This window comes from Anastrepha obliqua, chromosome 1 (assembly GCF_027943255.1).
Source record: "Anastrepha obliqua isolate idAnaObli1 chromosome 1, idAnaObli1_1.0, whole genome shotgun sequence".
Taxonomy (NCBI): domain Eukaryota; kingdom Metazoa; phylum Arthropoda; class Insecta; order Diptera; family Tephritidae; genus Anastrepha; species Anastrepha obliqua.
This window is the reverse complement of record NC_072892.1, coordinates 145163103-145188405: the sequence shown is the minus strand read 5'-3', so window position 1 is coordinate 145188405 and position 25303 is coordinate 145163103. Positions and strand designations below refer to the sequence as shown.

Genomic DNA, 25303 nt, shown 5'->3' with positions numbered 1-25303 from the left:
CAGAGTAACCGGAAGAGTTCCACAGGGGTCAGTGCTGGCTCACTACTCTGGAATTTAATGTACGATGGAGTCTTGCGTCTCAAACTACCTCCAGGATCCCAATCATCATTTGCTGATGACATTGCAATCATAGTCGTTGCTAAATTCCTTAACCAGGCTGAAGCGATTTGCAACCAAGCTGTCGAAATCACAAAAGATTGGCTGCGCAATAGTTGTTTAAGCCTTGCAAACCATAAAACAGAGACCGTTCTCATCAGTAGCAGGAAAATAGTTGAAACAGCAAATCTCAGAGTAGGTGACCGCACTGGAGTCTAAGCTGTACATCAAATATCTTGGGGTAATGATTGACCACAGGTTGAGCTTTAAACAGCTCCTAACTTACGCCAGCGATAAAGCAGTGAAGGCTTTAACTGCATTGACACGTATTATGATGAATACGAGAGGTGCTAAGCAGGCTTCTAGGAAGTTGCTTAGTAGTGTAGACCCAGCCTGGGTCGAAACAACAAGTTGCAGCACATACATGAAAGGCATTAAATCGGTATATCGGTTATGTGCCCCCAGGGTGTGCTGTGCATTCCGCACAGTATCACAGGATGCTGTATTAGTCACCCGCGAGGACTACCAGTTAAGCTGACAGTCGAGCGGATCCAATACAGCTGACTAACCGATGGACTGTACGGAAGCGAAGCATCCGTACTTGGCAGGAGGAATGGAGGAAATCCATGAACAGACGATGGACATATCGATTGATTCCGAATATCACAAGATGGATAAATTGAAAGCATGAACAGATAGATTTCTACCTGACCCAAGTATGATACTTAGTGGGCATGGATGCTTTAAGGCATATCTGGATAGATTTAAGCACGAAGATGACCCGTACTGCACCTTTTGCGGCAGTCTAGTTGAAGATGCAGAGCATGTTTTCTTTGTTTTTATGTAGAGGAAATAGGCCACTCCCCCTCCCGTGAAGTATTACCTAACGGTCGTCCCGCGGGAGGGAAACGGAGCTAGAGTGGGTTTTTAGTGGGTAAGTCGAAAGACAAGTCTCACACTTTTCGGCTTCAAATGCTTTTTGCCAGCTCAATAAAAAAAAGAAAAAAAGAAGAAACAAAGACGGGTCATATGGGAAGGAGATAAAAACAAATTTGCCTGAAATCTCTGTTTTGTTTTATTCCCCGTACTTTCTGATCATAGTGTACATAGGTATTTAACAGTTGTCAACTAAACAGCTGCAGCGTGCACGCATACAAGCAGTGGAGCGTGTAAAGATCAAAATAAAGATTTTTATCACTCAACATAATTTTTGTTTGTTTATTATGTTTATTGAAAAAAATGTATTGAAAATGAAAATTGCATAATTAGTTTCCCAACGAAATTTTTTCAACTCATTAGCCTCCTAACAGAAGCAGTAAATTAAATATATATACCTTCTGCTCAAATATGAACAAGACGTTATCAATAAAACGGTCCGCGGATGGCAAAAATAGATTTTTTGTTTTTTGGTAGGACTGTTATAAGCTTACATGGCAAATTTCAGCGTGATATGTCACATAGTTTGTTTTCTGTGCTACTGTAAATAAGTCAAGCTCGAGTGTGTTCTTCGAATTCTCTTTTATGACTTCAATTGTCTCAAAATGTTTTCCACGGAGCGGCAACTTGAGCTTGGGAAACAGGAAAAAATCACATGGAGCCATGTCAGGCGAATACGGTGCTTGCGGAACGATATTAACATTATTTTTGTTCAAATAATCGCGAACAAGACGTGATGTGTGAGCTGGTGCATTATCGTGATGCAAGAACCATGACTTGTTGTCCCACAATTCCTTCCTTTTAAGACGAATGTTCTCGTCAAACGCTTTAAAACGTCTAAATAATATTCAGCGTTAACCGATCGGCCTTGCGGAAGGAACTCCGAGTGCACCACACCTTCGTAATCGAAAAAAACAGTCAGCATAACCTTAATTTTTGAGTGACTTTGGCGTGGCTTTTAGGTTGATGTACGGCCCTCTTTGAACGATTTGTACCACTGGAAAACACGTGCACGCGATAGAGCAGAGTCCCCATAGGTTGTCTGCAACATTTTTAAGGCGTCTGAAGCCGAAATTTTGTTGGAATAACAAAATTTCAAACAAATTCTTTGTTCAACTTGAATTTCCATCGTTAAATTCGAAAAACACACTCGAGCTTGAGGAGCTTTATGAGGAGCTTTTTCATGACACGGAGGTTTACCATTGTCTGATGAGGGGCGACCGCTATTGGAAAAATGTTTTTCTTAATTTGGTGTTGCACCAAAATTCGAACCAACGTTCTCTTTGTGAATTCCGAATGGTTGAATTGAATTTGAATTTGAAGAGGTCGAGCCAAGGAGCACCAGGAGATTTGGTGGCTCCTAAAACACTCAGGCTAAAAAGCCCATTGTATTTAAAGCTCTGGAAAGGGGGTAGATAGTCAAGGAGGGAGGGAGAAAAGTATCAGAGAAAGAGATAGGAAAGAATAGAGACAGAGATAGAGATAGTTAGTCCTGTGAGAATTTTCGAGATTCTTTGGCGAATCTGTAAATATCCTCCAGTTTTAGAGAACGAATATCACTCATTCCCATGACATCTGAACCCAATACCCGTAGTCGCGCTCTAGCAAAGGCAGGACACTCACAGAGAAAGTGCTCAGTGCTATCCGCCTCCTCCAAGCAGGACAGGCATACCGGGTCCTCGATGATTCCAATGGTGGTCTTATGCTGACCCCATGGGTTGTGTCCCGTAATGATGCCGACCATCAACCGAATGTCTTTCCTTCTAAGTTTTAGTAGAAAGTTTGACAGTTTTCTGTTCGGACTTGTCACAAAACACTTTGCAGTTCTGCAGCGTTCTAGACCGGACCATCGCTCTTTATGTAGATTTCATAGGAACATAATCGTTGATCCAATTCTTGATTCCTGCGGGACTGATTCCGATTATTGGCTCTGGCCCCTGGGGGGGCACCGCTGATCCACGGTTGGCCAATTCGTCGGCAATTTCGTTTCCTTGAACACCGGAGTGTCCTGGAACCCATATAAGTACAAGCCTGTTTTGTCTTGCGACAGAATTAAGCTTCTTCTTACATTCTTGAACAATCTTCGAGGTTTGCTTCGCGTTCTCCAGGGCCTTCAATTCAGCCTGACTGTCACTGAAGACTCCAATCTGTTTCCCGCTCAATCTCCTCTCGATTACCCATTCGGCTACTTTTAGGATGGCAAAAACTTCTGTTTGAAAAACAGTTGCCATTCCCCCCATAGCATAGTGATACTTATAACTATCGTCTAAGTACCATCCGGCTCCAGACCCTATTTCAGTCTTGGACCCATCGGTAAAGAAAATATCCGTCAAACCTCCCTGCATGCATTCTGGATTGCTCCATTGCTCACGCAATGGAAATCTGACATCAAATTTCCTTCCGAATGAAACTGTGGGTATCAGGTCATCTTTAGGTGCCAAAAACAGTGGATACTGCTCCGACAGCAACTTAAAGATTTCTCTGTGTCCCGTAGTTCCATCTTCGTGCCAGAAACCATATTTATGGAGTCTACACATTGCTTTTATTGCTTCTTGTTGTATCTTAAGATCCAGGGGGAGCAAATTAAGCATAGCATTTAGGGCATCACCAGAGGTTGTACTCATGGCACCCGTGATGCATAAACATACACTTCTTTGCAGCCTGTATAGTTCCCGGATTGTGGACTTAACCATGCTCCGTCGCCACCAGACCACAGAAGCGTAAGTGATGATTGGTCTGATAAGTGCTGTGTATATCCATAGGACCACAGCAGGTTTCAGGCCCCAAGTTTTGCCAAAGGCTCTACGGCATTGCTGAAAAATCTTCAATGCACGATTCACCTTCAGTGAAACGTGTGTCTCCCAGGTCAGCTTCTTATCCAAGATTACTCCTAGATATTTAACTTCGTTGGAGAGACCAAGTGTCACACCTTTCAGTGTTGGAAGACTGAGTCCATCCAATTTCCGTTTTCTCGTAAACAAGACTATGGTTGTTTTGTTCGGATTAACGGAAAGACCTTGTATCATGCACCAATCATCGATTTTGTCAAGGATCCTCTGCACTTTCGTGCAAAGCCTCCTTAAGGATTTATCCGATGTTAGCGCACAGACGTCGTCCGCATATGCTTGGACGTGAAAGCCGAGTTCCTGCATCTCCGCTAATAGCGAGTCTACGACGAAGCACCACAGCAGCGGAGAAAGAACACCCCCTTGGGGACATCCTTGCTTGGCCCTGACTGTGATTTGCTCGTCGTCGTTCCCACCAGCGGTTAACAGCCTCTCAGAGAGCATGGAGTATATCCATTTTATAATGGCTTGATTAACTCCATGCCGTTCGGCAGAAGAACATATCGAGCCGAAAGTGGCATTATCAAAAGCCCCCTCAATGTCCACGAACACGCCCATTGTGTATTCGTCAGCTTCCAGCCCAGCTTCAATCTTGCTAACAAGATCGTGTAAGGCTGATTCACATGATTTTCCACTCTGGTAAGCGTGTTGGTTTCTACTAAGTGGACTTCTCGGCAATAACCCCACTCGAATATGTTTCTCCACCACTCGTTTCAGACTTTTCAACATGAACGATGTCAAACTGATTGGTCTGAAACTTTTTGCTAGGGAATAGTCATCTTTTCCTGGTTTTGGAATAAATACTACTCTTACGCGTCGCCATTGGGATGGTATATAACCAAATGCAAGACAGGTTGTGAAGATCCTTTTCAGGGCCTCAATCAGCCTGTCTCCTCCTTTTTTAAGCATTACTGGATATATTCCGTCAGGTCCAGGGGACTTAAAGTTCTCAAAGGAAGATAAGGAAAACCTTATCGATTCCCTTGTCACTATCCGACTAGCAATATACCAGCTGTACCTAGAGGTTCCACCGTTGCCACCGTCATTGTTCATGCCACTCTCAGCTTCAGAGAGAGTTCTACTACCCGGAAAATGGGTTTCGAGTAGAGCATTAAACGTTTCCGATTTGGAAATGGTGTATGAACCATCAGGTTTTCGAATGGAATCCAGCCTTACTGAGCGGTCTAAATGAAGGACCTTACAAAGTCTCGCTGTTTCCCTCATTTCTTCGACGTTACTTCAGAAATTTCTATAGGATTCAAGTTTGGCTTGCCGTAGTTTTTTCTTATATTCTCTCTGTGTAAGTCGATGATTGGCCCAGTCCTCTTCTGTTTTGGTCTTCAAGGCCTTATTAAGAAGTTTCCTGGACCGTACACGAAGCTTCGACAGTTCAGGGTTCCACCAAGGAACCGCTTTCCCCTGTCTGCTTTGCCTGAGTGGACACAGTTCCTCAAAGCAATTGATTAAAGTACCTTCTAATTTCTTAGTAGCATCTTCAATCATTTCTGCTGATTTGAGTTTTTTCAGGTTTGGTAACCGCTCTGTTACAAGCTCACCATACCTGTCCCAGTCCACATTTCGAGGATTCCTACCGGAAGGTATTGATATTGTGTCAATTCCCAGTTGGAATTCGATAAGACGCTGATCAGAAAGAGAGTCCTCTTCCAAAACTCGCCATCGGTTGATCTGATTTCCAACTGACCTATTGGTAAGTGTTAAATCAATCACCTCTTGTCTCCTTCTGGTCACAAAAGTTGGTTTGTTACCAGTGTTTTGGATGACCAAATCGGATGACAGGATAAAATCCAGTAACTTGAGACCTCTGGGGTTGCATTTGCTGCTTCCCCACACAATGTTCTGTGAATTTGCGTCACAGCCCACTATTAGCCCCAGATTATTGGATTCGGATTTGGATTATTCCATTCGGCTACGGCGGCCGCAGAAGGAGAAGCAGTAAAAAATTGAGTAAAAAAAGGTAAAAATTCTTTGATTCACTGTTTATGTACAATTTATAGAATGATTCCTTTCTGTTCTGTTTTTTTTTTTTATTTTTATTTTATTTTTACAGTCGAACTTCCATATAGTGAATTCGCACGGGACCTGAAAATCACTTCACTATATAGAAACTTCATTATAAAGAAACATTGATTTTTTATGTAATTTTATTTAAAATAATCAGTGAGTTTGGTTTGAATTACAGTCTTCCATTTTTCATTTTCAATAAAAGCTTCCAAATCATGTAGAGAGTTGAAAGCATTAATCGGCACGTCACTCCTCATTTCCACAAAGGTTCTAATTACGCTAATGGATGAAGCAACTTGTATCAACGTAGGTAATGCCTCCTCAGTTTCTGCCAATTCTTCAACGGTCAAATCGTGTTCATCGGTATCTGAAATAATATTTACATATTAAATTTTGGTTTGACTATAAAAAGATAAATGCTTACCAGGTTCAGCTGGAACTCCGCGACTTTCAAAAATGCTGTTGAGAATATCTTCTTCGGAGGGGTTGTCCCAAGTCTGCACACCATTATCAACATTTACGTAGTCATCAAACGATGCTTCGATATTTGCTACTTTTTTAAATGACGACTGTAAAGCAGCCAAATCCGATATTGAAAGAAGGTCCTCTTCATCCCAATGCTCAAATGGAATCTGCATAGCATCTTTTGAAAATCCAGCCTTTTTAAAACAGTTGGCAATTGTTTCTGGTTTAACATAGACATTCCATACATTGCTACGATTTCGAACTGCTTGCAGTAAGTCTATGGCCATAACAGAATTTCCCTCATCCACTTGAGTCAATATATTCGTTAAAATTCGTTTTCTGTAATGTTGTTTCATGTTGTACAGGGTTGGCCATATTAAACTGACCCATGTGATTATTAAAAAAATATGGAAAAAGAAACAGTTTTTTGTGTTTCATTGTGAAAAACATTTAATTTAGTTCAAGGAGATTCGTTTACATCACTTTTTGAATATGATATCGCGCAAGTGGTCGCCCTTAGCTCGTATAGCGTAATGTGCCCGTTTTTCGGCGTTTTCCATAGTTTTGGCCAGCGTCTCGGCCGATATGGCGGCTATTTCCCGTCGGATATTGGTCTTAAGTGCGCCTAGTGTCTTTGGCTTGTTGACGTAAACCTTAGATTTCAAATTACAGTAAAAAGTTATAGGGTTACTCAATGGGTCAGTTTAATATGGCCAACCCTGTAGATAATGCCTTGGTCCATTGGTTGCAGTAACGAGTCATGTTGGGAGGAAAATAAGCGAGATGAATGTTTCTCAACTTGTCTCTTACATCTTTAGGGTGGGCAGTGCAATTATCAACAAAAAACAACACCTTTCTGTTTTGATCACAAAATTTTTTGTCGAGTTTAACAATCCATTTCGTAAAAATCTCACTGGTCATCCATGCTTTTTTGTTAAACTCATAATCGACACCTAAAGATTTTATTGCCTTGAAGCACCTCGGATTTTTGGCCTTTCCGATTACCAGCAATTTTAGCTTTTCTGATCCAGTCATATTGCTTCCCACCAGGACAGTTATTTTCTCCTTGCTTTGCCAGTGTTTTAGTTGGCAAGCATTTGAAAAACAAAGCAGTCTCGTCGGCATTAAAAATGTCGTTAACACTAGAAAGACCAAAGCCGTCAATTTGACGGCATCACGATTTCATTCTTAAATATTTTGCAAAATATGTTTTTGTTCATTTTCATATTTTATTACTTTTCCTAATTTGTTATTGTTTGCTCAAATAACTATAGAAAACTTTTAGTATATTTTTGGTTTATGAAATTCCTTTAGAAATACCTAATAAGACCGCATACCGTCAATTTGACGGCAGCGATAATAGTAGAAAACAATGCTTTCTACGAACTAAGATTTCCCTGATACAGGTAACACTTTTACTGTAAATTTGCGCAGAGGTCGAGGGGTTTCTCGTAGATCAATTAGTGGCGGACGAACAGGGCGCGGTGGACGTCCATCTAGGACAACTTCGGGGCAGAAGTCGGTATATTACAGATAGCAAGTGACGGCACAGAACGGACTTGCATTTCGCCCAACGCTTTTGAAGTAGGACGTTGCAGTCAGCAAAATATACTTAGAGAAATCTCAGGACCTACTCCATACGCCAAGGGATATATTGAAAATAACAAACCAATTTCTGCGTGGAGGCTATTGATTGATGAGTACATTGTTCGACGTATAAAAGAATGTACTGAAAAGGAAGCACATGACAAGAGTCAAAATGAAACTTGGAACTTATCTCTAGACAAACTCGATGCCTTTATTGCTTTGATTTATGCTCGTGGAGCCTACAACATGAGCCACCTTGATTTGGATATCTTGTGGTCTGAAGATTGGGGGCCACCCGTTTTCAATAAGACTATGAGTAAAAATAGATACAAGGAAATCATGAAATACTTACGATTTGATATGAGAAGCATGCGTTCTGTTCGTTTAGCTAATGATAAATTTGCAATGATTTCTGACATATGGAAGAAATTTATAGATAATTGTCAAATGTGTTACATTCCTGGAGAAAATTTGACAGTCGATGAGCAGTTGTTTCCATCAAAAACTCGCTGTCCATTTTTACAATATATTGCAAACAAACCGGATAAATTTGGCATAAAGTTCTGGCTGCTGGTGGATGTCGAGAGTATGTATCTATGTGGTGGATTCCCTTATCTAGGAAAAGACGAAAACCGTCCGAACGATATTTCATTACCCGAACATGTGGTTTTGAAACTAGTACAACCTTATTTCAAAAAAGGGCGAAACGTTACCACTCATAACTTTTTCACGTCGATAAATCTGGCTAAAAAACTAATGGTCGAAAAGACTAGTATTGTTGGAACAATGCGGGGTGCAAGACGAGAAGTACCACCAATTTGTAAAAATATTCGTACCACACGATATGAATCGTTTATACTGAAATCAGAGACTAATACAACTCTTACTGTCTACCAAGGAAAACCAGGAAAAAATGTTATTATTTTGAGTACTTTGCACCCAAATATGAGCATAGGAGTTGATCGAAAAAAGCTTCCCGAGACAGTAAAATTTTATAATGAAATGAAGTTTGGTGTTGACATCATTGACCAAATGGCACGAAAGTACACCGTAAAAGCTGGAACACGAAGATGGCCCGTTCATGTATTTTACAATATACTTGATTTAGCAGCTATAAACTCATGGATTCTGTACCGAAAACTTACGGGAATAAATATTTCTCGGCATGATTTTATCTTACAATTAGTGAACGATCTACGTACAGAGTATTTGAAAAAAAAGAACTACTTCAGCTACGACTCAAAGGCAAGAAAGTAATTTTGAAACAAGTGAACAATCTACTACAAACAATAAGAGGCGGCAATGTTAAGTCAATCATAATTGTAAAAAAAATAGAACATGTGAAAACTGCACAATATGTAAAAAAGCTGTTTGTGGTAAATGTATAGATTTAAAAAAAATATTATTTGTTACAAATGTTACTCGACTTAAGTGTTATCCTTAATTTGTAACTACTAATAAAAATAAAATTTTAAATATTTTTGTTTAATTTCGAAGCGAAATATACAATAATTTCATGTGCATTCTGATTGAATCTCTAATACCGTCAAATTGACGGCTGCGGTCTTTGAAGGTATAGTTAGATACGCGACCCTTCTAGTGTTAATGTTGTAATTTTCAATTAATTTCGGTAAGACGTTCGTTACCCATTCATGACGGTTTTCTATGTTGGCGTCAGCACTTTCCCCACATAATGTCTTTTGAATAACGCCATGCCGACTTTTGAACTTGTCTAACCAACCTGTACTTGCCTCAAATTCGTGGTGTCCTAGTGCTTCCGCAAAATCTTTGGCCTTTTGCTTCAATAATGGTCCAGATAAAGGGAGATTCTTACCACGTGCAACGAGTAACCATTTCCGCATTGCTTCGTCAATATCCTCAAAATGACAAGGTCGAAGTCTTTTGCGTTTGGTATTTACTGCCAAATCCTCCGCATTTTTTAAAATCACTTCCTTATTTTTTAAAATATTTGATAAAGTGCTGGGAAGAACTCCGAATTCATTGGCAATATCTTTTTTTTTTTTCTTTCCTTCATTAACTTTGTTAATCATTAATAACTTTTTTTCAAGCGAAATGCTGCTTCGATGCGTCATTTTAACTTCAATCACTGGATAAAACTGTAATAGCTCAGCTCTTTCTGTTTTAATTTTGGGATTCCCCTCATTACAGTTTGTCCACATCTAACTGTTATTTTTTGCAACAGAAAACTTTTGAAAAAAATCACTATATGGAGACAAAAACTTAGGACGCTTGTATTTCCAGCTGTAAAATTTGTTCATTATATAGAAAACTTCACTATATAGAAATTCATTATAAGGAGACAAAAATACACCGAAAGTCGAACGAAAAAGCAGTGTCTTCGAAACCAGTTCATTATAAGGAGAGCTTCATTATATGGAAGTTGACTGTAGAGAAGTTCGACTGTATTTTTATTATTTCTAATATTCTTCCAGTTGTAAGCCATCTTCCACATTTTCTCAATATTCTAGTAAATATTCTCCCCAACATTGAGCAATCCGAAATGGCAGCCAATAGTTGGTAGTAATTTATTTGATAAAAATACATACATACACGCATACATAACACGTCTATATTCGTATGTACAAGCATATTTCAATCGTAATTGCTATGTTAACCCTGCCAACTGTATCCGCAATTAACCAAATACACAAATATTCATACAAATAAAGAACAAATCGTAAAAATGTAAACATTGAACTTCATTTAAAGCTACGAATTGCATACAAATCTACGCAGGTACCTTTTGTACTGCAATTTGCTTCTGAATATGTGCGCTTGTAAGTGTTTTCCTTGGCACGCTTTAAAGCGCAACTACGAAATGGCTATGAAAACTTTTCACTACTTGTACATACTCACATACACATCCACACATGCTGGTTTGCATTAATATACAAATCTTTCAATATAAGTGTGTTTGTATGTATGTAGGTATGTATAGATGCATGCATCAATGTATGTATGAATGTATGCATGTATGCATGTGTGTATGTATGCATGCATGTGTGTATGTATGGATGCATGTATGTACATATGTGTGTATGCTAGTGCTTGTACTTCATATAAAACTTTGGCGTAACTCAAACTCGGAAGACAATTTGGATTACAAAGTTTACACTGCATTCTGTTTATATCGCCATAAATAAGGATCTACGTGTAAAATACATATAAACGAATGTACATCCAACTACATACATATATAGATGTCTGTATGTGCGTATGTGCGCATTGCAAGCTACGAGGTGTTGTACTACAACACAGAGACAAAGCAACAATCTAACCAAAGCCGAATCAACTTGGCCGTGCGTACATGTAGCACAAAAAGCCAAACTCTAAATCAGCGTTAAGAAGCCTGTAAAAATAATTACATTGCCTCCACTCGTCCTCTTCTATGCTTCTGCTCTTCTGTTCTTCTTCTTCTCTGCTTCTCTTATATGCTGCAACATGCAACTTTCTTATGCTGCATATTGTATGATGTGCGGCACAGGAACTGTGACTACTTTGGTATATGTTTTGTTGTTGTTTTTCGTTGGAAATACTCGTAAGTCGTAACTCGTGAGTTTTGTTTTTTTTGATGTTTTTGTCTACACATTTGCTGCTGAGCAAGGAGTTGAGTAAAAGCAAGAAGTTTCAGTTGGGTTATAAATTAATTTATATAAGTAAATCACTCGCTCGCATTTAGATATTTGTTTTACAATACAATGAAACTACAACTTACATTTAAATATGTTCATATGTAGATATGTACATATGAAATTGTATGTCTGTTGGAAATTAGTCTCTTATCATATGAAAAGTTTATTTGATAGGAAATTTACTGAATGCAAAATGAAAGCTTGGGTGCAATTGGGTGCTTCTGGGTATGCAGAAACAGTTGCTCGACTACACACAATGCCGAATCTAGCGTCTACATTCGGGCACCCTGATCAACGTGAGGAGCCAATGTGCAAAATGCGTAACAAATCCGTCACCTCAGGCTACAGCAGAAAGGACGGGAATTTTAGTGGCACTAATCCGGTATATTCTGTATAAGGGCCCACTAAAATAGGCAGTGTCAGTCCACCAGGAGTAGCTGTAGAATTTATATCCCACTGATTGACATTGTACGTTGGACTTGAGATTCGCTAACTTTCAATGAAAACACCAAGAAAGCCTCGAATGAAACTCCTGTAAAATTTCGAAAAAAAAATTTTTTCATAAAATGTTAATATAATCCTTTAAGAATATGTTAAAAAATTTTAGAACGTAAATTTAAGTATTTCTTATAAAGGGTTTTTCAATTGGCGCGGGTCGATTTTGGCGCCCTGTGGCAGCCATTTTGTTTTGGTGACATCTGTCAAATCTTTTGTTTATTATTCAGTTGTTTATGCCAAATCATCATGGCAAGTTACACGATTGAACAGCACGTTCAAATGATAAAACTTTATTATCAAAATGAGTGTTCATTAACGCAAACGTTGCGCGCATTGCGCCCAATTTTCGGTAGACGTGGCGGCCCTTCAAAGTCGACTCTTCAACGTTTGGTGGCCAAATTTGAGACAACCGGGTCAGTAAACAATCAGCCAATACCCGTACGTTGAAGGAACGCAAGACCAGCCGAGAACATTGCCGCGGTCCGTGAAAGTGTACAGCAGAACCCGAGGCAGTCTATTCCTCGCCGTGCACAAGAACTTGGCCTTTCGCAGACTTCAACTTGGCGAATTTTGCGTCGGGATTTGGGCCTACACCCGTACAAGATCCAACTGACCCAGGAGCTCAAAGTTGATGACCATAGACAACGCTGTTTGTTCGCTGACTGGGCTTCGAATCGTTTGGAAGAGAACCCCAGTTTTGGGCGAAAAATCATCTTTAGTGACGAGGTGCATTTTTGGATGAATGGCTGTGTTAACAAACAAAATTGCCGTATATGGGACGACACCAATCCACACGAGGTTCACCAGGTGATAATGCATCCTCAAAAAGTTACCGTCTGGTGTGGGTTTTGGGCCTGCGGCGTCATTGGTCCGTACTTTTTTGGAAACGACGTTGGTGAGGCGGTCACCGTCAACAGCGAGCGATACACAACGATGATAACCAATTTCTTATGGCCCATATTGAACCATATGGACCTAGACGACAAGTGGTTCCAGCAGGACGGCGCTACGTGCCACACAGCAAACGCCACGATTGAGGCTAAGGTTATCTCTCGCAGGGGTAATGTGAATTGGCCACCAAGGTCATGCGATTTGACCCCGCTAGACTTTTTCCTGTGGGGTTTCTTGAAGTCTCAGGTCTATGCAAATAAACCACAATCGACCGATGCTCTAAAGGTGAACATAACACAGGCCATCGCTCAAATTCAGCTGGATCTATGCGGAAGAGTCATTGAAAATTGGACCACTCGGATCCGTTCCACCGTAAAAAGCCGAGGCGGGCATTTGAATCATGTCATATTCCACACTCAATGGCATATATGCGCCTTTCAAATAATATAAAAAAAATAATTTTGTCAATAACTCACCCACAGCTTGTTTTATTCCATTTCAACATCTACCCGCCCTTATTGAAAAACCCTTTATTACAGATCGTCAACCGTGACAACTCTATTTTCTGGGTTCGAGCGCTGGGAGAGGTATAGTTAACTATAGACTTCGTTTTTCTCAAAACTATATTTTTCGAATTAGCGTACTCGATAACTCGAAAAATTATTGACCGATCTCGCTGAAATTTTGCACACATATTTTTTTTATGACATTACTTTCTATGTGAATTTAAAATATGAAAATTTTTCGAACAAATAATTTTTTCGAAACAAGAATAGTAGGAAAATTCGCCCCAAAATTAATTTTTTTAAGCATTTTATTCCCCGATTTTTTTCCATTTATTGTTAATTCAATTAAAAATTATGGCATTAATAAACAAAAGAAATTTTGGTTGTATTCATGTCACTGACGCCGATGCTATAATGCACGCCGATTGAGAAGCCCCGCTTCGACCTTCCTGGAAGAATTGAGTGTACATCCGCCATTTTAAATGATTAAAAGAAAAAAAAAAATTTATATTATTTTAATAATATATATAAATAAACGGTATGCTAATTTTGGAAAACAATATATTGACTTCTTCATTTTAAATAATTTTAACGAAAATCAGGGAAAATATGGCCGTTTACAGGTATCTGTCCCCTTAATGACCACTCTGAAAACCATATAAGACCTATAATTTGCAAGCATGCCGATCTCAAGGCCTTTCAAGATCAGCCATCACATCCATTGAAAATACATTTTTGTGCAGCCTATAGGCTAAAGGAATCATCGGCTCATATTTCTTCAAACACGAATCTGACGCCAATGAATGGCGAACGCCTTCGCGTCATCATAAATGACTCTTTGATGACAAAATAAGAGCTCACAAGATAACAGCTTACAATTTTTGACGTATATCAATATCATCGGCATTAACAACTGAGCTGTTATTTTTGCCTTGTCCAAACTACATAAAGAAGCACAGCGATTGGCACTCGTGGTGAACGAGGACAAAACGAAGTACCTCCTGTCATCAAACTAACAGTCGATTCACTCGCGTGTCGGCACGCACGTCACTATTAAAAGACTTCGTGTATTTAAGAGCCAGCATTAACTGCAATAATGGTGTCAGTCTTGAAATCCAAAGTAGAATCTCTCTTGCTAACAAGTGCTACTTAGGACTAAGTAGGCAAATGAGTAGTAGAGTCCTCTCTCGACGAACAAAACTCACACTCTACAAGACTCTCATCATGGCCGTTCTAACGTTTGGCGCACAAGCTTGGACGATGACAACATCCGAAGAGGCGTCACTTGGAGTGTATGAGAGAAAGATTCTCCAGAAGATTTTTAGACCTTTGCATGTTGGCAACTGCGAATATCGTAGGCGATGGAACGATGAGCTGTATGAGCTTTACAACGACAAAGACACAGTGCAGCTAATAAGAATCCAGTGACTACGTTGGCTGGAGAGAGGCTTGGTTTCACTTGATGTTTTCAACTGGCGCCGGTTAACACGAAGAGGAAACTACTGGCACGCTTTGTTAGGCCTGGCCAAAATCGCGTAAGCGGTTATCGTGCCAATCAAGAAGTAGAAGATCTCCATAACATTTGGTTCCAACAAGACGACCCCTCGGCTACTTACCATATAGCCCGTCAATGGGTTTACTGCGTCGTCGTTTCGGTGAGCAATTCATCTCTCGTCTTGGACCAGTGGTTTGGCCACTAGATCGCGTGGTATCGCAACCTTTTGACTTTTATTTGGGGGACATTTTTGTAAAGCCTAAAAAACTTTGTGAATAAACCAGGATAAAAGCAACATGACTAAAGTTTTTCACGAGATACTGACCGAAGTCCTTCAGCGAGTCATGCAAAATTGAAGTTTACGGATGGCCCAATTACGGCGCAGTTGCCTTCAAATGTTGAAAAGGGATTATCTTTAAAAAATAAATGTCATGAATGGTTCTACATAACAGTAATAGAGATTCCCTAATGAATTTGAATTTTCCTGGTTTTATTTCATTTTAAATTCCGATACCTTTAAATTTATAAGGCGGCCGCCGTAGCCGAATGGGTTGGTGCGTGATCATCATTCGGAATTCACAGAGAGGTCGTTGGTTCGAATCTCGGTGAAAGCAAAATTAATAAAAACATTTTTCTAATAGCGGTCGCCCCTCGGCAGGCAATGGCAAACCTCCGAGTGTATTTCTGCCATGAAAAAGCTCCTCATAAAAATATCTGCCGTTCGGAGTCGGCTTGAAACTGTAGGTCCCTCCATTTGTGGAACAACACCAAGACGCACACCACAAATAGGAGAAGGAGCTCGGCCAAACACCTAACAGAAGTGTACGCGCCAATTATTTAATTTTTTATTTTTAATTTTACCTTTAAATTTATAAACTTTTACTTGAAGAATAAAACGTCTATTAAGTGTTGCTGTGACGTAAATAAGCGCAACTTCGTATCGAATTTGTAGTCGATGCCATACTATGCCAGCAAAAACTTTTGCTCACTTCAGTGTATGAGCTTCCCGCCATAGTCCGAATCAACATCTCACTCCATCAACATCTCGCACACGTTCTAGCGGAATAGATGGACAATGTGACTACAGACCCTTCCATGAGCACTTATGAGCGTTGTCCTGCCGATACATAAAAATAATGCCAGGCGACTTCGATGCCAGGTTGGGCACTGTCGGAAAACTTATCTATACAACGAAATATTCGCTAATGAGCTGAGGCTCTTCCTTACTCCTGAAGAGTTCACTGGGTCTCGCATAGTAGTCTTCAGGTACCTGTACAAATAGATTCATCAAGCTACGCAGTTGTCTCCTGTTCGGAAAAATAAAATTAATTGATTATCTTGCGAAGTATTGAAACACATATCCAGTTTATGTATGTACTATCCGTGAACCGAACATCGCTTGAGTGCTAGAGCTATAAAATAGTGCCGACAATTTTTAATTTATCTTTAAAATTAGTCAATTGGTTATGGCTTTAAGTATTTTGACAACTTTCAGTTTCATTTATGTACTGCTGCATAGATTTTAAGCAATCGACCGCCAAAAATACGAGGTGTGTTCAAAAAAGAAGGTGAATTTTCAAATTTTTGAGACAAATAAATGTTTACAAGTGGTATAAGCTTTTCACAGAAGGTGCTCGCTGTGGACGTCCCAGTACATCAATAATTGATGAAAATGTTGAGAAAGTGAAGAAAATGGTATTGGAGAATCGTCGAATCACAATTACAGAAGTTGCTGAGGATGTCGGCATATCGGTTGGCAAGGCAATCTTTTCGAAAATTTTGGGCATAAAGCGTGTGGCGTGGGGCAACGAAGTTCCTTCCAAAATTGCTGAATTTTTATCAAAACCAATCACGGGTATATGGTTATGACATCAAAACCAAAGCAGTATAGGCCCAATGAAAGAGTCCAGGAGAGCCAAGATCAAAAAAAGTACGCCAGCTTCGACCAAATGTCAAGGTTTGGCTCACTGTTTTCTTCGATTACCATGGCGTAGTGCATCAGGAGTTCTTACCACAAGGTCGTACGGTAAATAAAGAAGTTGAAGTTGAAGTTACACGCCGTTTGCGTGAAGGAATTCGAAAGAAAGCTCGGAATTTTGGGGGAAAAATGCATGACTTTTGCATCATGATAATGCACCTGCGCACTCATCTTTGCATGTGAGAGATTATTTGGCCAAAAACCACACCGTTATCCAACCTCAGCCACCATATTCACTTTTTCCTGTTCCCAAGATTGAAAAGAGCCATGAAAGGACCACGTTTCGCGACGATTGAGCAGATAAAAACCAAATCGCTGAAAGAAGCCAAGAACATACCAAAAAGTGCTTATCAGAACTGCTTTGAGGATTGGAAAAAACAAGTGTAATATATCTGAGAGGGACTACATTGAAGGAGATAAAATAGCAATTTATGAACAAATGAATATATTTTGAGAAAAATAAAAAAAAATTATCTAATTTTTTGAACACACCTCGTACATACATATACAATTTCACACACACACACACACGCATAGATCTACAGAATAGAGTGTAACTAAACTGCAGAAGCTGTTGGTAATAAGCATCTTAGTTCTTTTGTGCCCTTCCAATCGAAATCTCTTGTCAGGCAGCCGCGGCACAGGTAAGGCATACAAAGCAAGTGAATGCTTGAATAAATACAGCGAATTGTATCTATGTATCCTCTTACGACTCGGAAACACGCATAAATGAACATAAACAATTTACGAATGCGGGAGCAACAGCATCAAAAGCAACAATGGAATTATGTGGTATCATAGGAATTTGTGTGTCAGTAAAAAACCACAGCAAACAACAGCAAGCCACCCCAACGAGCAATAATAAAAATCTTGAATTATGAAATACGAGTATATGAGGGAGCGCGGCTTTTAAGCCTCCTCATTTACTCACACACGCACCATTATTTACTTATACTTACATAGTGCTCATGGTAGAGGACAAATGTCCTTTGCTGATAAGCGTTATAATAAATGTCGACCTTTCGTTTTTCCATTTATTCTATTATCATAAACAAACATAGCGGTGAGTACAGAGCCAAACACTTGAAACTACACAAATACATATAAGAAACATGAAGCCAAATACTTTAAAGCATACATTGGGGCGTTCCACATGTAATTTGCGGTAGTTATAACTTTTAGGCGCTTTAATGGTTGGAAGAAAAATTTAATATAAATAAACAAAATTTACTTGTCTTAGAATAAAATTCGTTTGAAGAGATTTCTCTTAAGTTTGAATAAACAAAGTATTGATTATTTTTATAGTAAAACCATCGTTGTTATAACATTTTGGAAATTTTCGTTGCCCCAGATTTCAATGAAATTGTGCGACTTATTTAAAAGTAAGTTGGCAATAGCTTCTTCCAGTATAATCAGGTGACTGGGATTTGTGGTTGTTGGCTGAAAAGCTGTTCTTTTTTAAGTTCATGTCACAACTTTAAAAAGCACTCACTTATTTCGCACCGATTTGATTGCTGATTGATTTGAGTTTTAGGAGGAATTGTAGTCCTAGTAGAGTTTTGTGCAGTGCCCTATGTAAAGTTAACAAGCAGGCCGGGTACTTAGCAGAAATTAACACAGATCAAGGTCCAAAATTACTTTAGATCGGCCTTCCATTGCAACACTGGTTACTACCGAATGGAAAGACATGGGCACTGGAGAGGCATGGTAAACTTATGATCTGTCTCTCTAATGACTTTTGTTGTAGGTGCAGTAATGAGAAGTAGGCGAAGGGCTGTTAGAAACATCAAGGGAATACAAATATTTTTCTACTAAGTAATTTTAACCTAGTGCAAGTCTTTCTTTTCTTCACCGGTAGGTATCACATTGAATACTTTCGGAGTTATATTCATCTGTACAATACGACCAATGTAATATTATTATTATATTACTTTCCACAGAGTTTTTCACTTAAAAAGGCGATGCCACTAAGCCATATATTAGAGCCAATGAGAAGAGATGCTTATGCTCAGAGAGGATCTTCTTATTAAACGCCTGCTATGAAGAAGAAGCGCTGTTAACGAGTGGGTAAAGAGTGGAAGAGTTGACAATAATTGCTTGCTGGGAATATCGCGGTAACCTTACAGTATTAAAGAAAGAAAAAGCTGAACGAAGAGATAAATATGACTATGAGTATAAATATGAGTTTAGGTATGAGTATGACTATAAGTGTGAGTATGAATATGAATATGGGGAGTAAGAGTATGACTATGAGTATGAGTATGAGCATGAGAAAGAGAGTGAGTATGAATATGAATATCAATATGGGTATGAGTATGAATAAGAATATGAATATGAGTGTGAGTATGAGTATGAGAGTGAATATGAGAGTGAGTATGAGTATGAGTATGAGTTTGAGTATGAGTATAAGTATGAGTATGAGTATGGGTGTGAGTATGAGCAAGAGAAAGAATATGAGTATGAGTATTAGTATGAGTATGAATATGAATATGAGTATGAATAAGGGTATGAGTATGAGTATGAGTATGAGTATGAGTATGAGTATGAGTATGAGTATGAGTATGAGTACGGGTATGAGTATGAGTATGATTATGAGTATGAGTGTGAGTATGAGTATGAGTATGAATATTAATACATATGTATACAGTACATTCGCGAAAAGGTGAACTAATTAAAACCCAAAGTGTTCACGTTTCCACGTTTTTCTAAGCACAAATCACTGTAAACATAAATTAGAGCAACTTTTTTCTGCAATTTTCTAATTGCTGTTCTTTTCTAATAACTGGAAAACAGCTTCCTCCCTTAAGCGTCGAAGTACATTGACGTCAATCTGTTCAACATCTTCATTTCCGCTCTTTTCAATCGCTTTATTAAAAATTTCGATCACATCGCAGGCACTTATTCTTTGTGATAGAGTCATCGCTATCGGTGGCTGCATCTGGTTCAATTTCTTTGCTCTCTGTTAAGTCATCTATATAGCGATCTTCATTCCAATTTTGAACAGTTGATAGTGAGAAATCAATCTACAAACAAAAATATAATGCTTTCTTTCGATATTTACAAAAAATGTATTGGCTATGTACTGAACTTTTTAGTTTCTTTTCTCATGTAAAGGCCAAAAATGGTGATACAGTAGGTTCTGTTTTTATGCGGAAGATACGTTCCGCAAGAAACAGCATAAAAAAAACAGCATAAAAAAAGCTACTAGTTCTATAGTAAAACTATAGATACGTTTCAAATGCTAAAACCGCATGAATCTGAAATAATTAAATAAAATCGCATAAACAAAATATTGTATTTTTGAAAATTATATCTTTATTCAAGAAACGTTAGAATCGAAAAATAAATTTAAGTCAGAAATAGAATCAGACAATACCCACATGTTGCGCGTTCGTTTTGGATTTGGCTAAAATCACTTCCGTCACTTTAGGAAATGTACACGTCTGATCTAGATAGTTATGCAGGCGGTTCCATACTTGTAGGGTTAGCATTTCTGATGTAATCTGTGATGAGTTTTTGCTTAGCTGGTTTAGAATCTTGTTTATATGTACAATTTCCGATAGGTCGACATGCATTTTGTAATTTAAAAAAAAAACCGCACTATTTCAAACCGCATAAAAACAGAACCTACTGTATTTTGAAATGATTGTATGGGGAACCCCCCAGGGGAGTTCCAGGGGGTGTGCCACTGGCATGGGTGGATCGGCCGTCCAAAGTTAGTGGGGGTCAGTCATACATTTGGACTCGATTGGAGCACTCTAAATGGGTCAAAGTGGGATTTTTCGTTCGACCCAAATTGGGGGACATCAGAATTCGTTTTAGAAGTATGGTTCCTTCGGCAAAGTTTCTTATTTTGATCCCTAGAATACGATTTTCATAGAGCAAATGTACAGGTTTTCTCTGGCAAAAGTTTCCAGAAAAAAACCAGACTAGTTGGCATCACACAACTGATTATTCCACAATTCCAATTCGTGAATTTTTTCTGTAAGCTTTAACATACATACGTCCAGCAGCGCCAAAAATGCGCTAGAAGAAAAACTGTTTTTAGAAGGGATAAAAATAGAAATAAAAATAAAAAAATTTATACTTTGTTTATTACTACTTAAACTTTATATAAAATTTATTTTAATTGTTCTTTACAAAAAATTGTATGCAAAAAACACGCGACCCAAAGAACAATGAAAAAAAGTTGCTCTGCGGTCTGCATCATTTCTCCTTGAAGCAAAATTCTTGTAAACTAAAGTTTCAGATATAATCTGGCAAACCGGATTTTTTATTTCGAAAAATTTTGCAATTTACGGCATTTAAAAAAAGTATGCGTTTTACGTCATAAATGTCACACTTTAATTACAATATGTTTATAAAAATTTTCAATAAAAATATTTAAAACCCGACTCGAAAGGCTATAGAGAAAGCCGTTTTGAATATTAAAAAAAAAAAACGCATCGAAAAATATTAAAAACTGTATGCTGCTGTATCATGCAGACCGGGCCGGAAAAAGTAGTTTCAACTTTCAAGTGCCTCAAACGATAGACCTGTGCACCTGTGCGCATCAAACTCTCGTCGGGCAGTTACATTTTCTACCATAACTTCGTATCTATGGGGAATTTTTACAATCGACTTTCATAGAAATACGCCTAAAACTATAAAGAATAATAATCTGTAAAAAAATGTATCCCTTAATGAATCCCCAACTGAGACTGCGAAGACCGTTTTTTTCCAGATATTGTAAGTAAGGCAACACCCTATCTTTTTTTAAAGCGCAGCAGCCATCCATTACTGGCATTAAATCCACTTTCGTTCTCTTTGATTTTTAAGTGTAATTTTTAGCCTCCTCCTGCATTGCATTAAGCCACTTACTGGATTGTTCTTATTTCGCATTCGAGTAAGCCAACGGTTCCTCCATTTTGGGCAGCTCTGAGGCCCTCAATGTTTATATTTTTCCAGATCCAGAAAATGTGTCATGTGACTTTAAAATTGCTTCTTTTTTAATTCCGCATATTGTTGACTTAGTAATATTGTATTATTTTCCTAAGCTCGTCACACTTGCACCCTTTTTGAGTTTGTTCAAAATCTTCGCCTTTTTGTTTAACTTTAAAAAATTAAATTTTTTGGAACTCATTTTTACTTCCAACACTTCAACTGACGAAATTGAATATGCAAAAGAATACGAATACAAATCCAAGCACGAATGCAAGTAAAGTTTGCTTCAATTGATTTTTGATCATTAATTGGATTTTTACTTCAATAATAAATAAATAAATAAATAAATAATAATACTTCAACATATTAATTTTGGAATGAATAGATGTAAAAACTTTTTAGGATAAAATTCAAAACTAATGAAACTATTTTTTATAATTATTTCTAAAACAATTCAAATTCTACTCCTTTGAAGGTCTCATAGGAAAGCCTTTTAGGTGCTCAGCACAATGGCACCTCATGGAAATCCATTCGAAATGGAACTGCCCTTTGCTATTATTGTATGTATGTATAAACATATAAACATATTACAAGAAAGCAGGAATTTGTATGTATGTTAAAAGTACCTGTTTGTGCGAGTCTTGCAGAACCTTTTAAACGGCCAACCACAGTTGTCTGCAACTGTCGTTTGTGCGGTTCTTCGGTCATATTTAGTACATTCACTATCAAAGCGAGGAAGAATTTTTACTATAACGCACAGATGTACAAGTGAGTCTATTTATATGTATTGTGTCCACGTGCCAGATCCACCTGTACATAACTGTTTATTATAATAATGAGTACAATATAAGGCTACTGCAACAACAAATATGCTCGCAACAAAAAGGCAACCCTCCATGATACAAAAAAAAATGCCTTCTATAGTACTGAGGGCTATTAGCTGCGCATTACACCTTGCATTTTTTGTTGTTGTATTGGCACCTTTTTCATTGCTACTACATATTTATTTTCCTTAACATTACAGACTAGACACCAAGAATGAAATAGCAAAAGCGTCCATAAAAAAGATGGTAGAAGAAAGTGGAAAACGAAGGACCGCTTGAAATTTATGTTATTTTGTTGTTCAAGGATCAGATAAGCTAATAAAAAATATTATAATTATGTATCTGACTGGAAGGTGTAATGCAGCACCAGCTATGGCAGCACATAAATCAACAGCGATCATTCTCTCACCAGTGCACGCGTTCTGCTCCATCTACGCTTTGCTTACGTACCCACCACCACCAGCCTCATTTACAAGCTAACGCGTGGCGCCTATTTAGTGGCGCTGATATTCGCAGCTTCCATGGCAGTTGGCCGTCAATTTAATTTTGCCTGCGTTTTTTGAGGAGGGAGGTACGGCCGCATTTTTGTTTCACACATACACATACACGTACGTAAATACTCGCATATTTTAGTGCCCATCTCTGGCAGTGGTCATCGTGAGGTTAGGCGGCAAGTTATTACGATTGCAGCAGCCACGAAAAGGTAGCGCCGTAAAAAATGATTTTAAGTGAAATTTAATGCGCATAATAATGAAGCGTTTAATTTATGAAAACTTACATATTTCTAGTAGTAGCCATAATAGCACTGATAATGGCATGGGCGGTGCATGGAAATAGGACCTACATATATAGATTTTTGGCGTTATTGGTAGAATTGTGTTTGCCCGGCGATATATGCGAATGGCTGGTTGTAAAGAAGACGTGCATATGGTATTTTATAAAAATTGTAAATGAGTTTTAATTTCCCTTCTAACTCACTTTTTTTATTGAAAAATAAAACTACTGCGTTTTTTTGTTTATTGATACAAGAGGTCAGGGGTAGTCAGAATTTTCAAAAATTTGCATTTTTTTCATTTTCTTAAAGTATAATATAATTTGAAAAATATTATGTGAAAATTTAAAGTGAATCCGACCAATACTTTTCGAGTTTTTCAACAATTAACAAGGGGCCCATGGGATAGAAAAACTTTAAATGCGTTTTTCTCAAAACTATGCTTTTTGAACTGGTGATCACTGTAACTTAAGAACCGCTTGGTAGATTTCAATAAAATGTATACTGCTTTAGAAAAACATAAAAAACTCGAACGACTCTTTTTTTAATTTCAGTTTCTTAAAATAATTAATTTTTTCTCGAAAATCTAAAAATATTTCCTGAGGCCGCCATATTGTTAATTAAAAAAAAGCTTTGGTCAGGCACAATATTATCTATTAATAAAACTAATTTTTTTTATCCGATTGAGTTTAGATGAATCTCCAAGGACTTGTGATGATCACTGCAAGGGACCTCTAGAGAAACGGGTTCCTGACTAACAGCGATAACTTTTACAATTATTAATTATTTTTTGGAAATTTTGCTAAGGTCAAGATGAAATATGACGTATTAATGCTATGATTTTATTTTTGTATAATAAAGAAATTGATTAGTAAAAAAAATTATAGAAATCATCATTTTTTCGGGCCTTTGGCAACCCCTAACCCCGTAATATTGATTATTTTTAAATTTTTAAACACTGAGCTGAGTATTGGCATTACATCTGTTCAGGGATCGAAGATTAAAAATAAAATATGTTCTCTGTTATTTTTTAGTTTTATTTAAGCTTTCCAATGCATCAAACGCAATATTTCACAAATATGTTCTGAGATTTTCATTTCAGAGTTTTGAACTCTCTGAATAAAGTTCTCCGGGCGTTGCCAGAATAGCCTATAATAGATTAATCTTAAAATCAAAAATGGGGGAAAAAATTCATTATTTTCTTGTTAGATGGTTTTAGTGAACGATATCTTGTAAAGTATCGATCAAACTATTTAAAGTTTATGCTCGCTGTCAAGGCGCTTTTTCACACTAAAAAATTCGTTTGCTGTGTTTTGTTTGTTCTATTCAGTTGTTAGTTACAGGCTATTAACAATGGAAGTCAGCAAAGAGAAAACTCCGTACATTTTACAGTTTTTCTTTGATGAAGACGAAAACGCACACCAGGCAGCTGAAACAGTGATTGATGTTTATGGCGCCGAGACTGTAGGAGCTATCGGAAATGTCGGTGAAATCACATATTCGGCAAGATCGACTATAAAACAGTTTTAAGCTATTTGTGCAAAATAAAAAAAAAATATTGGATTTCTTTTAATCTCATATATATTCACTCACTTATGTATTTCGTGCTTGGAGCAGAAACAAATTTTATTTGAACTTTTGACCACAACGGTAATCGTTATGGGTTTTATTAGAAGAATTAATAATGATTTTCTCTCGTAGGTTCGAAACTCGGTGGAAGACCTTAAAACAGGAGAAACAGTTTTTTCTAATAGCGGTCGCCCATCGGCAGGCAATGTGAAACCTCCGAATATATTTCTGCCATGAAAAAA

General features: G+C 38.0%; 1 protein-coding gene across 1 annotated transcript in view; it reads right to left on the bottom strand.

The window, feature by feature from the left end:
- Positions 1–6040: 6040 nt before the first annotated feature.
- The window catches only part of LOC129237623 (tigger transposable element-derived protein 6-like), a 123257-nt gene continuing 103994 nt past the window's right edge, over positions 6041–25303 (bottom strand). Inside the window, exons 3-4 of the mRNA XM_054872487.1 lie at positions 6325–6704; positions 6041–6267 (exon numbers count right to left, since the gene is read on the bottom strand). Of these exons, the coding sequence (XP_054728462.1) occupies positions 6041–6267; positions 6325–6704 (607 nt within the window). The remainder of the gene's footprint in view (positions 6268–6324; positions 6705–25303) is intronic.